Consider the following 14351-nt stretch of genomic DNA (forward strand, 5'->3'; position numbering starts at 1 on the left):
GCTCACTGCAGCCTCAAACTCCTGGGCTTAAGGGATCCTCCTGCCTCAGCCTCCCAAGTAGGTAGGACTACAGGCATATGCCACCATGCCTGGATTTTTTTTTAAGACAGAGTTTCACTCCTGTTGCCCAGGCTGGAGGGCACCAGCAGAATCTCGGCTCACTGCAACGTCCACCTCCCAGGTTCAAGTGATTTCTCCTGCCTCAGCCTCCTGAATAGCTGGGATTACAGGCAAATGACACCATGCCCTGCTAATTTTGTATTTTTAGTAGAGACAGGGTTTCACTACGTTGGCCAGGCTGCTCTCAAACTCGTGACCTCAGGTGATCCACCCGCCTCGGCCTCCCAGAGTGCTGGGATTACAGGCTTGAGCCACCGCACCCAGCCTGGATATTGTTTTTAAGAGATGGGGTCTCACTGTGTTGCCCAGGCTGGTCTCGAACTCCTGGCCTCAAGTGATCCTCTTGCCTCAGCCTCCCAAAGTGTTGGGATTACAGGCTTGCGCCACTGCATCCAGCTACCTCCCCATTTTTCATGCTGATCCCTTAGGACCTCCCAGCTCAGAACTCCACTCTCATGGAGTAGGAATCTATGTCTTGCAGGGAATAGGACTTCTACTTTCTTCCTTGAAAATGTTATTAAAGATATTTAGGCTGGACAAGGTGGCTCATGCCCATAATCCCAGCACTTTGGGAGGCTGAGGTAGGAGGATCGCTTGAGCCCCGGAATTCAAGACCAGCCTAGGCAACATAGCAAGACCCCATCTCTAAAAATTTTTTTTTAAAAAAAGACATTTATTGTCCACCTCCTTTGCAGAAGTCAGATACAGTCTAATCCAAGACTCATAGACAGAATCTGCTGGGGAGGACGATTTCTGCCCCTTTCCCTATGTTCCTGCTTCTTCACTTGCTTTCCTGGCTCTCCTTTCCCTTGGGTAGGAAGATCGGCTGCTAATCTGACTGGTTAGGCCTAGACCTGCGGTTTCCACACTGTGAACTGATGTGCCCCGGGGCACCGCAGCCAACTCAGAGTGAATGATTCTGGTTATTTAAAAATAAAATACAGCTATTAGTTTTTCTTTCAATGTAGGTGTATTTTTTTCAAACAGTGCCTAAGTTGTTAGAGCATAAATCCTTATTAAGTTGTTTGGACCTAATTACTGCATAAACAAAGCTATTAGGTATTTCTTTTGGCCTAAGGGCACTGTGAAAAAAGTACTTAGACACAAAGGCATTATGAACCAAGAAAGTTTGGGGACCTCTGTTTAATTAATTAATTAATTTATTTATTTATTTATTTATTTATTTTTTAATTTTATTATTATTATACTTTAAGTTTTAGGGTACGTGTGCACAACGTGCAGGTTGGTTACATATGTATACATGTGCCATGTATTTATTTATTTATTTTTGAGACAGTCTCGCTCTGTTGCCCAGGCTGGAGTGCAGTGGCATGATCTCAGCTCACTGCAACCTCCGCCTTCCAGATTCAATTGATTCTCCTGCCTCAGCCTCCCGAGTAGCTGGGATTTCAGGCAAGCACCACTACACCGGGCTAATTTTTGTACTTTTAGCAGAGATGGGGTTTCACCATGTTGGCAAGGTTAGTCTCAAACTCCTGACCTCAAGTGATCTGCCTGCCTCAGCCTCCCAAAATGCTGCGATTACAAGCACGACAGGCACGAGCCACCATGCCTGGCTTGTTTAATACATTTATTGGGTCTTTTTTTGAGACAGGGTCTCACTCTGTCACCCAGGCTGGAGTGTAATGTTGCAATCATAGCTTACTGCAGCCTCAAATACCTGGGCTCAAGCAATCTCCCTGCCTCAGCTTCCCAAATAGCTTTCCAAGTAGCTGGTGCACATCACCATACTCAGCTAATTATTATTATTATTATTATTACTATTATTATTATTATTTTGTAGAGAGGGGGTGTTGCTGTGTTACCCAGGCTGTTCTCGAACTCCTGAGCTCAAGTGATCCTCTCACCTGGACCTCCCAAAGTGCTGGGATTATAGGTGTGAGGCACCAAGCCTGACCAAGTGGTCCTGTTTTACAAGTAGGTAAGGTCTAAGGTTGCCTTAAAGGCCAGGCCCTGTGGGTGGCACTTTTTCTCCTGGGCCATTGTGGCAAGAAAGCTGACAAGGGTCTGACCCTGGGGCAGGTTTGGTCTTTCTCGCTCTGTTCTCACTTCTTTCAAGTCTAATCTAGGAGGCTAAATTTGGGCCTGGCATGTATTCTCTTATCTATGTTTTACCAGTAGCTCAGCACTGGGAGGTGTGTTGGGCTATTAATAAAGTGGTTTCTTGATCCCCATTTAGCTACTGATCCTTGTCTGTAGTTACTTTAGGCAAAAACTCTGCAGATTGGCCAGGTATAAGTGAGCTGTTCCCCAGGTCTCCTAGCTTACACTCCTCTTGTCACCCCAACAGCCTCTATAGCAGTGTCTAATCCAAGCTGATCATGCAGCCACGCTTCTGAGACCCATGGTGGCTGGGTCACCCTTGCTGGGAGAGGCTCAGTAATGAGGCCCTGTGCCCTCAGCTCTCTTCCCTCTCATCAGATCATGTATAGTTCTGTTGGGTCTCAGAACACAATACCCCGAAGCATTGCACCTTGATTTGCTGAGTATTTTGAACTGAAGGACATTGGAAGGCCTTGGAAGCAAGATCTTTCTGTCCATCTTTTTCTTCCTTTCTCCTGCTCCTTTATCTTTCCCCTAAGATAGTCCATAGAAACTAAACTCCTCTTGCCCGAAGCAAGCATAAAATCCAGAAATATCACTCTGACCAAGAGAGCCGGCCATAAGGAAATTCTCTGAGCAACCTTGTCTGATAGTGGGTCACAAGACCGTCGTTCCTGAGGGGTCTTGCCCTATGCCTAGGAGGAAGGACTGCTACACAGAGAGACCAAGAAGAATCTCAACAGGCAGGTCTTGCTAGGCTTCCCCTGGAGTCTAGACCATTATACCACACGCTTTTGTTCAATTTCATTTCCATACAGCTGTCCATTCTTCATCAAACCTAAGCCCCAAAACACAGTTTTCCCTGGGTCTTCACTTTCGATGGTTCCAAAGTCACGTAAAACTTTCATTAAATAAAATTTTAATGCTTTTCTCTTGTTAATCTGTCTTTTATTATAGGAGTATTGGCGGTGAATGACCTTCATGCTAGGTGAAGAAAGGGATCACACATTTTCACCCCTACAGCTCTTCCTTGAGTGAAATCAAGACACTCCAACCATTTAAACTGAATAGGGAAAGAAGTCACAAGCAGCATAACATGCAGCCTGGGGAAGGAGGGAGGCTTGGGAGCTTTTGGTTCTCAATCCACATTGCACATGAGAAAAACCAGGGGTGCCTGAAAAATACAGATGCCCAGGCATTCTGGGAGGGGAGGAGCCAGGAAGAATCCATTGGGAGATTTTAAAGCATCCCAGATGATTCTACAATGCAGGTTTGGAAGCACTGCTTTAGGAATCAATGGTTGAGCCTGGCGTGGTGGCTCACACCTGTAATCCCAGCAATTTGGGAGGCGGAGGTGGGCGGATCACTTGAGGTCAGGAGTTCAAGACCAGCCTGGCCAACATGGTGAAACACCATCTCTACTGAAAATACAAAAATTAGCTGGGCGTGGTGGCAGGCACCTGTAATCCCAGCTACTCGGGAGGCTGAGGTATGAGAATCGCTTGAGCCTGGGAGGCAGAGGTTGCAGTGAGCCGACATCACGCAGTTGCACTCCAGCCTGGGTGACAGAGCAAGACTCCATCTCAAAAAAAAGAAAGAAAAAAAGAACCAATGGTCTGCAGGATCAACCTGTTGCCTCCATGATTTACAGCTCCCCAAGAGCTGCAACCCTCATCCCTACCTCACACCCTATCCCAAAAGCAAGCCAGACCCTAAAGACAGCTGAGCAAACGCTTCGGGTGTGTAGCACCTTCACATGCACTGTACAAACTCCTGTGTTTTCTACAAGTGCAAGTGAAAAGAAAGAAACCTACACCCTTACTATTCAAAATTGATCAATATTATCTGGGAGCTTGTTAGATCTGCAGAATCCTAGATCCCATCCCAGACCTGCTGAATCAGAACCCGCATTTCAACAAGATCTCCGGTGATTCCTGCATGCATTGACATCTGAGAAACACTAGTCATTGTCTGCCCCTGTGCTTCTGACGGGACTGGGAAGCTTTGGAATGGTTTACAAGCCTGCACCTTCACTGGGAGGTGCTGATTTAGAGGCTTGCTTGGTTCCTTTGCACTGAGAAAGCTTCTTGCTCTGAATCAAAAGGCCTGTCTGATTTGAAGAATGAATCTCTTCGGTGGTGCTGAGAGGAAAGGTGACTGACACAGAAAGGCAGACAGTAGGAAACAATCAAGACATGAGCGATTATTTCTCTGTGAGTTCTGTCGCCATTCTGAATGAATCGTTTCTGTAATCTATTGCATAATAAATGGGGCTGCTTTCAAAAGGGGCTGCGGTTGCAGTGAGACTCACAGTGTCCCTGTATTTCACGAAGCTGAATGTCACGTTAACCCAATCCAACTTCATTCTATCCAAGTTTTTCTCCAGAGAGTATTCCTTGCTGGCAGCTGCACCAATGGGCTCCAATCTAAAGAGAGAACACAGCAACAGCAACATCAACAGGAGGCAGAGAAGACACATCAAAGGAGGAACTTCAGGCCAGGCATGGTGGCTCATGCCTGTAATCCCAGCACTTTGGGAGGCCGAGGAAGGAAGATTGCTTGAGGTCGGGAGTTCGAGATCAGCCTGGGCAATATAGCAAAACCCCATCTCCACTAAAAACACAAAAATCAGCCAGGTGTGGTGTATGCCTGTAGTTCTAGCTACTCAGGAGGCTGAGGTGGGAGGATCGCCTGAGCCTGGGAGGTAGAGGCCGCAGTGAGCTGAGATCGTGATTGCACCACTGCACTCCACTCTGGAAAACAGAGTAAACCCTGTCTCAAAAAAAAAAAAACAAAAAGGGAGGAATTTCAGCTCAGTCTTAGGAGAATCTCCAAAAGCCCTTAATTTGACCAAAAGGTTTACTATCCTGCTCTAAGATCTGCCAGCTACCGCCAGTGTTTTGCAGGGTTTCTCACCCTTGGCACCGTTGACTTTTTGGGCTGTGTTATGGGTTAAATATTGTCTCCCCGAAAATTCATATATTGAAATTCTAACCCCTAATATCTTGGAATGTAACTCTATTTGGAGAAAGGATCTTTAAAGAGGTAATTAAACTAAAATAAGTCATGAGGGTGGGCCTTAATCCATTATAATTGGTGGCCTTATAAGAAGAGATTAGGACACAGACACACAGAGGGAAGACCATGTCAATTCATAGGGGAAGACAGCCATCTGCAAGCCAAGGAGAGAGGCCTCAGAAGCAACCAACCCTGCCTACAACTTGGCCTTGGACTTTAAGCCTCCAGAATTATGAGACAATAAATTTCTGTTGTGTAAGCCACTCAGTCTGTGGTATGCTGTAAGAGCAGCCTGTTCAACAAAAATTATGAGAGGTCATTATTCCGGACTGAGCTCCTGCACTAGACCCCAGCAGACCAGACCAAACCAAAATGGAGTCACTCACGCTAAATGGCATGTAATCAAACTGAATCTTTAAGGAAGGAGATAGATCCCAGAACAGGACAGTTTTTCCTGAAAACAGGAGATTCCAGTCTACCTGACTCAGAGAATAAGGAAGTTCCCTCTGCTTGAACCCTCATAAAAAAAACCTGATATTAATTAATCTTTTTTTTTCATATTGTTCTGTTTCCTTATAAAACTTACCATTGTGCTACTGCCCAGTGGGAACTCTCATTCTATTTTGGAAAACAGAGGCTGCCCTGATTCATGAATCTTGATTAAAAGCCAATTAGACTATAACTCAATTTGTTGCTTTGTCTTTTGATGAGACCTAGCAAACTCACATAGGCTGAATAATTGTCATGGGGAGCTGTACCGTACCTTCTAGGGTGTTTAGCAGCATCCCTGGTCTCTACCCACTAGACACCAGCAGCAGACTCCCCAGCCCTGCCCCATCTTTTGCCAGTTATGACAACCAAAAATGTCTCCAGATATTTCCAAGTGTCCCTTAAGGGTGGGAAATGGCCCCCAGTTGAGAACCACTGTTGTAAGGTCACTAAAATAAGACCTCTTCTTTCCATCTTTGTTTATGCCTTATTTGCCCATATTCTGATTTCTTTTATTTTTTTTTCCCCCCAGATGGAGTCTCACCGCGATGCCCAGGCTGGAGTGCAGTGGCATGATCTTGGCTCACTGCAACCTCTGCCTCCCGGATTCAAGCGATTCTCCTGCCTCAGCCTCGCAAGCAGCTGGGATTACAGGTGCCCTCCATCACACCTGGCTAATTTTTGTATTTTTAGTAGAGACAGGGTTTCACCATATTGGCCAGGCTGGTCTTGAACTCCTGACCACAAGTGATCTGCCCGCTTCGGCCTCCCAAAGTGCTGGTATTACAGGCGTGAGCCACCGTGCCCGGCCAGTATTCTGATTTCTTATTCAGATTTTGAACCTCTGTTAATTTATGTGATGGCTCTTGCTCCACTTCCCATCCCTTCCCTTTTCAAAAACACCTACTATTCTCCTGATACTGGGTCCACCCGTCCATGGCCCCTCTGTTCCACAGAAAGGAGCATAGAGGGAGAGAGAGAAGAGGCAAACAAATTCCTTTCTTCTTGTTTCCACATGGAGATCTGGGTCCTAAAACCGAGGTGTGGCAAAGAATTGGAAAGCCAAGTTCTTGGAAGTGGAAAGAGGGACTGTTCTCTCTGCCTCAGCCCTGTCTTTCATTGCATCCTTGAGTGTAGAAGAGACCATCTGATATTTACTCATAGGTCAGGAAACCAACGCTCAGAGGAAGCAAGTGACATGTCCAAAATCACACAGCCGGGGAGTCCTGGAACTGGGTATTGACACCAATTCCTCCTAATCTGACTCCTACCCTGGTGTTTCTTCTTCCACCCTTATGATATGCCTTCTCCCTTCTCTTTCTTAGAAAGAGCAATAGAACTAGGCCAGGCACGGTGGCTCACTCCTGTAATCCCAGCACTTTGGGAGGCCAAGGCAGGTGAATCACCTGAGGTCAGGAGTTCGAGACCAGCCTGACCAACATGGTGAATCCCCGTCTCTACCAAAAATACAAAATTAGCCAGGCATGGTGGCACACGCCTGTAATCCCAGCTACTCGGGAGGCTGAGGCAGCAAAATCGCTTGAACCCGGGAGGTGAAGGTTGCATTGAGCCAAGATCATGTCATTGCACTCCAGTCTGGGCAACAAGAGTAAAATTCCGTCTCAAAAAAAAAAAAAAAAAAAGAGTAACAGAACTAATAGAACTGTTCATATGTGTTCAATCAAATAGGACCAATTAAATAGAGCTGAGAACCCTCATTTAGCCTCTAGAAGGGAGGAAGATTAGGAGCAGAAAATTACAAACAAGGACTGATCAGGACCTCAGCAGCGTGGTCACTGACTTAAATATGGCCTGTGAGAGGCGACCAAAATGAGTGTGCATATAGGGAATAATTAATAAAGGCAGGTGCCAGCCCAGATTAGTATGAGACAAAGAGTCACAAGGCCCAGCCTCCAGTACTCACTGGCTGTGTGGCTGTGGCCAAGTCACTTGACAGGCCTCAGGTCCCCATATGCCCCTATCACAGGCTTTGGGGTTCAATTAAATAAGACCAAATGCTGGCGCCAGGCCTCATGAATTACCCTGGGGTATGACTTAGAATGCAAATGATTGAACAGATGAGGGACTAATCAGTCTGGGAATTCATGAAATATATCAGGAGTTGACCTCACCCAAAATGTGCTGGAGAAGCTCATTAACTATGGGCTGTGATGAAGCTGCATTAACTATGGTGTGGGTGGAATACATGCAATATCACACCTCCCTAAATGGTGGTGGCTGAGTCCCCAGACATGGAATCAGTTCAGGTGACATGCCTTTTCTCCTAATCCTAACTCTAATCACCTAGCTACTCTCCATGTTACAAATGGAACCAAGGCGCACAGAAGGAAACAACTTAGCCAAGATGCTTCCACTTCTGAATTGGTCACAGTTGAACATGTGTGCATGGAAAGTATAAGAATAGCTGTATGTTTATTTGCTCATTCACTGTCTCTGGAGAGGGGTTTACTTTTTCGGCAGTGAAGGGTCATGGTTAAGGCCTGCCTGGTAATGGAAGCCTGCTTATGTTCAAATCTTGATTCTTTCCTAAGTGAAATGTTCATTCTTTCGGTTACTAGCTGTGATCAATGGCTAATAATCTGAAGTTTATTTCCTCATCTGTAAAATGAGAATAATATTAGGACGGTAGGACCTAGGACACTAGGTTTTTGTGATGGATAAATGTGTTAAGGTCGGGCATGGTGGCTCACGCCTGTAATCCCAGTACTTTGGGAGGCCAAGGCAGATGGATCACCTGAGGTCAGAAGTTCGAGACCGGCCTGACCAACATGATGAAACCCCATCTCTACAAAAATACAAAAATTAGCCAGGCATGATGGCAGGTGCCTGTAATCCCAGCCACTCGGGAGGCTGAGGCAGAAGAATCACTTGAACCCAGGAGGCGGAGGTTGCAGTGAGCTGAGATTGCACCGCTGAGATTGCACCATTGCACTCCAGCCTGGGACACAGAGTGAGACTCTGTCTCAAAAAATAAAAAATAAATAAATAAATAAAAAGGGTTAAGGTATATAAAATGCTGAGTGCAGCATAAGTGTTCAATAGCTAGTGTCTCTTGGAAACATCTTACTGGGGGAAAGTGAGGCCCTTTGGCCAAAAAACCTAAGGGTTTTTATCCTAAACCTGATAAAAACGTTTGCGTCTCTAGGCCTGCTCCTTAATGAGGAACATAGTGGTGGTATTGGAGAGGCATCACAGTATTCAGGTGGCAGAAAGATTCAGGAGCTGTGAAGTGCCTTAAATTAGACCTGCTCTGGTGCAGTATGAGTGGGGAATTCTCAGCCTTTCATGTATCAGAATCGCCTGGAGCAGTGCTGTCCATTAGAAATACAGAGTGAGCCACATATGTAATTTTAAAGTTTCTCGCCTGTAATCACAGCACTTTGGGAGGCCGAGGTGGGCAGATCACCTGAGGTCAGGAGTTCAAGGCCAGCCTGGCCAATGTGGTGAAACCCCGTCTCTACCAAAAATACAAAAATTAGCCAGGCATGGTGGCGGGCACCTGTAACCCCAGCTACTCGGGAAGCTGAGGCAGGAGAATCGCTTGAACCTGGGAGGCGGAGGTTGCAGTGAGCCGAGATTGTGCCATTGCACTCTGGCCTGGGTGACAGAGTAAGACTCCATCTCCAAAACAAAATAAGATAAAATAAAATAAAGTTTCTAGTAGCCACATTTAAAAAATATTAAAAGACACAGGTGAAATTAGTTCCAGTAATGTATTTGACTCAATATATCCAAAATACTATCATTTCAATATTAATCAGTATTAAAAATTGTTAGGTATTTTGCATTTTTTTCTTGTAGTATGTCTTCGAAATCCAGCCTGTATTTTATACTTACAGCACATCTAATTCAGACTAGCTGCACTGTAGGGGCTCAATGGCCACATGTGGCCAGTGGATGCTGCTTTGGACAGTGCTCTCCTGAAGGATTTGTTAAAATGCAGATTGCAGGGCCCATCCGCAGAATTTGATTATGTGGGTTGGGTGGGGCCTGAAAATGTGCATTCTAGCTAGTTCCTAGCTGAATGCTGATGCAGCAGGTCTGGGTGCCACACTCGCCTAACAGGGTCTCCAGTCCAGGCAATGCAACATCTCCCCACCCATCGCCCTGAAGGAAGTGTGAAAAATCAAGTAGGGTCCTGAGAAGCTCTGTTCTAGAAGTAGCATCCAAATAGTAAAATTCTCACACACAAACTCCAGGGAATTTGGAGAAGGGAAGAAAGCAAGAGAAGAGACTTTTTTTTTTTCCTTTTTTTTAAATTAAGATGGAGTCTCACACTGTCACCCAGGCTATAGTGCAATGGCGCTATCTTGGCTCACTGCAACCTCTACCTCCTGGGTTCGAGCGATCCTCTGGCCTTAGCTTCCTGAGTAGCTGGGACTACAGGCATGTGCCACCATGCCTAGCTAGCTTTTGTATTTTTAGTAGAAACGGGGGTTTCACTATGTTGGCCAGGCTGGTCTTGAACTCCTGACCTCAAGTGGTCCGCCTGCCTCAGCCTCCCAGAGTGCTGAAATTACAGGCATGAGCCACTGTGCCCAGGCGAGAAGAGACTTCTTATTGGACCAGGTTTCACACAATCTTAAAGCTCAGAGACGGTTGTTGCTTTGTTTGTTTAAAGAAGAGGAAACCGAGGCACAGAAAGGCTGAATGGTTTTGCCCCCAATCACTGAGAGCTGGGCTTGAAGCTCAGGTTCAAAAAACATTAAAAAAAAAAATCCCTTTGAAATAAAATCCATGACTCACTTTACTAGTCACAACCCATCAGCAGCTCTGCAGCTAAAAACAGAAGCTTCACCAATACGAGTTGGTAGCTGCAGGTAATTAAATAGCCTTAAGCCACCCTACGCCATAAGGAAAAAAAAAAAACAAACAGCCCAATATGGGGCCAATCAGATCACTGTGGGAACTTACAGATCCTTTGACCAAAACCTTATCTGAAGGAGGGGATAAGCCCTTACTTTTCAACGAATTTGCCGAATCCAAATTCGAGCATATTTGAGAGGCAGGTCGTTTCGGTGGGCTTTATCTCATAGCCAACAATCTCACTGATCTGCAAAGAAAAGAGGAAAGCAAATGCATGTTGTCCGAGGCAGTGCTGTCCAGTAGAACCTTCTGTGATGATGGAGATGTTCTTTTTATCTGCACTGCTCAGCATAATAGCCACGAGCGGCAGGTGGCTGTTGAGCACCAGAGATGTGGCTAATGTGACTGAGGAATTTATTTTTAAATTAAATTAAAAAAATGTTTTGAGACAGAGTCTCACTCTGTCTCCCAGGCAACACAGTGCCATCATAGCTCACTGCTGCTTTGACCTCCCAGGCCCAAGCAATCCTCCCACATCAGCCTCCCCAGTAGCTGGGGCCACAGGCACACACCACCTTGCCTGGCTAATTTTTAAATTTATTGTAGAGATAGGGTCTTGCTGTGTTGCTCAAAGTGGTCTCAAACTCCTGGCCTCAAGCGATGCTCCCACCATAGCCTCCCAAAGTGGTCATATTACAGGAGTGAGCGGCCACACCCAGCTAATTTTAATTAGACAGGGTCCTGCTTTGTTGCCCAGGCTGAAGTGCAGTGGTGTGATCATGACTCACTGCAGCCTTGACCTCCCAGGCTCAAGTGGTCCTCCTGCCTCGACCTCCTGAGCAGCTGGGACCACTGGCATACAACACCATGCCTGGCTAACCTTTTTCTTTTTAAAAATTTTTTTGTAGAGATGGGGTCTCGCTATGTTTTCCACGCTGGTCTTGAACTCCTATACTTAAGCAATCCTCGCACCTTCATCTCCCAAAAATGCTGGGATTACAGGTATGAGCCATCATGCCCAGTCCCTTTTACTTTGTAAAATGTGGCTACTAGAAACTTTAAAATTATTGGCTGGGTGCAGTGGCTCACTCCTGTAATCCCAGCACTTTGGGAGGCTGAGGCGGGCGGATCACTTGAGGTCAGGTGTTCAAGACCAGCCTGTCAAACAGGTGAAACCCTGTCTCTACTAAAAATACAAAAATTAGCCGGGCATGGTGGCAGGTGCCTGCAATCCCAGCTACTTGGGAGGCTGAGGCAAAAGAACAGCTTGAACCGGGTGGTGGAGGCAGGAATCAGCCGAGATCGCACCACTGCACTCCAGCCTGGGCAACAGAGTGAGACTCCATCTCAAAAAAAAAAAAAAAATTACACAAATGGCTCACATTATATTTCTACCAGTCACAGAGGGCCAGTTTTGGCATCTATCAGTGCAGTTTCTCCCTAAGATCAAATGTTACCTTGTTCCATCTTGCTTTTTTTAACAGTTAAATTTTTATTATTTTTAAAATTTTTCTTTTTCCATACTTTTTTTTTTTTTTTTTTTGAGAGAGAGTCTCGCTCTGTCGCCCAGGCTGGAGTGCCATGGCGCAATCTTGGTTCACTGCAACCTCTGCCTCCTGGGTCCAATGATTTTCCTGCCTCAGCCTCCCAAGTAGCTGGGATTACAGGCGCATGGCACCATGCCCAGCTAATTTTTGTATTTTTAGTAGAAATGGGGTTTCACCATGTTGGCCAGACTGCTCTCGAACTCCTGACCTCAGGTGATTTGTCTGCCTCGGCCTCCCAAAGTGTTGGGATTACAGGCGTGAGCCACTGCACCTGGCCAGACCAGGAGATTTTTTTATAATGACACAGAAAGCATAAAAGCAAGGAACCCAGAAGCAGTTACCGTTGAAATAATGGTCTTGGAAGACCAAGAGTGTTATAGGCACATGATGAAAAAATAACCAAAATAACACTAATTGCAAATAGGACATCAGAAATGCACCTTAGTGTAGTGATCCAAAAAGCCTTCTAGATTTGTGGCTTCCATTTTGCTTTAAACCACAGTAGCAACCCCTTTGCTGTTATCTATAAAGTCTGTGCCCCAAACATAAGGCTCTAACTTTTTCTACCTACGTTCTGTAAATGACCAGAACCCCCAGCACAGCCATGGCCTGGCTTCAGAAGATCCAGCTTCTAGACTTGAGTGCTACAGATGGCTCATCCTTCAGATCCCCCTGCCAGAGCTAGCATCCGTGGCAGTGGATCTCCTAAGTTAGGCATCAGGGCAGAGAATGACATCCCCAAGCCTGGGGCTGTCCCCAGGGCGGCCTGTGGTGTGACCTACATACACTGCAGGGAGGAATGGGCTCTGCCTAGGAGCAGTCTGGAGAGTGTCTAGGGGCCTTTGTCCTTTCTGAACTTGCCTCTTAACTGCTCAGCCCACTGGGCTTCCATTTAGGGGCTCACTCCTTGGGAGCCACTGTCCTAGGGCCGTGCTCCCTGGCCCTCTCTCACTGTGGTTTACTGCCCCCTACTGCCCACTCCCTTCCTCTGACCGGACCTTTTTTGCCTTCTTGACTTTTCCAGGCTGAGTCAAACAGTGTAGAAACATTCCAATCCCCTTTCCCACCACCAACTAGCCATCTGACAATTCATCTTACCAAGTCTCAGTTTTCCAATCCGTGAAATGGAGATAATAATCATCTCCACTTCAAAGGCCTGTTTTAAGGATGAAATGTGAGAATCCAAATAAAGTATACAACACAGTACCCAGCACCATAGCTGGTACTCAGTACATTTTCAATATCATCATTATTATTATGGTTAGAATTTTTTCACTTTATTTATTTATTTATTTATTTATTTCTTGAGACAGGGTCTTTCTCTGTTGCCCAGGCTAGACTGCAGTGGCGCAATCACAGCTCACTGCAGCCTCAACCTCCCAGGCTCAAGTGATGCTCCCACCTTAGCTTCCCTAGCAGCTGGGACTACAGGCATGTGCCACCATGCCCGGCTAATTTTTTTGTATTTCTTGATGTGGTTTTGCAGTGTTGGCCCGGGCTGGTTCTCAGACTCCTGGGCTCAAGCGATCCACTTGCCTCGGCCTCTCAAAGTCCTGGGATTATAGGCGTGAGCCACGGCACCTGACTGGGATTTTTTTAATTTAACTTAATTAATTTTTTAAATAGATGGGGCACACTATGTTGCCCAGGTTGGCCTCAAGCTCCTGGCCTCAAGTGATCCTCCTATCTCGGCCTCCTAAAGTGCTGAGATTAGTGGTGTGAGCTACCTCACTTGGCCTGGTTGGGATTTTCTGAGTGCCCATGTACAAGAATAGCATCATAGAGGAAGCACCAGGTGGAGCAGATGGCTTTCCCGGCCCCGCGGCATGTTCTCCAAATGCTGTCGACAAGGACACTCTTGATAGTGCCATCTCATAGAGAAACCTGGCACTACCAGAGGCCACCTGTCCCACCTAAGCTCCCTAACCCCCCCCCATCCCCCCGATGCAGGTCAAAGTCCTAGTTAGGCTGGGTCTGTAGAGAGAGGCACCCCGTGAGCACCAACTGACAGCAACTCCTCCTCTGCGGATCCCTCTGCTGGGGCGTTTCAAAACCAGAAGTCATGGCCAGGCACTGTGGCTCACGCCCGTAATCCCAGCACTTTAGGAGGCCAAGGCAGGAGGATCACTTGAGATCAGGAGTTCAAGACCAGCCTGGCCAACATGGTGAAACCCCGTCTCTACTAAAAATACAAAAATTAGCAGGGCATGGTGGCATGTGCGTGCAATCCCAGCTACTCAAGAGACTGAGGCAGGAGAACTGCTTGAATGCAGTGAGCCGAGATCA

General features: G+C 46.4%; 1 protein-coding gene across 2 annotated transcripts in view; it reads right to left on the reverse strand.

Moving 5' to 3' along the window:
- Positions 1-14351, reverse strand: part of DNAH3 (dynein axonemal heavy chain 3) — a 220705-nt gene that overhangs the window by 132554 nt on the left and 73800 nt on the right. For both annotated transcript variants that reach the window (XM_055365425.2, XM_063700040.1), the window contains 2 exons: positions 10674-10765; positions 4496-4610 (listed from right to left, as the gene is read on the reverse strand). In XM_055365425.2, the coding sequence (XP_055221400.2) occupies positions 4496-4610; positions 10674-10765 (207 nt within the window). The remainder of the gene's footprint in view (positions 1-4495; positions 4611-10673; positions 10766-14351) is intronic.

This window comes from Gorilla gorilla, chromosome 18, assembly GCF_029281585.2.
Source record: "Gorilla gorilla gorilla isolate KB3781 chromosome 18, NHGRI_mGorGor1-v2.1_pri, whole genome shotgun sequence".
In the NCBI taxonomy this organism is placed as follows: domain Eukaryota; kingdom Metazoa; phylum Chordata; class Mammalia; order Primates; family Hominidae; genus Gorilla; species Gorilla gorilla.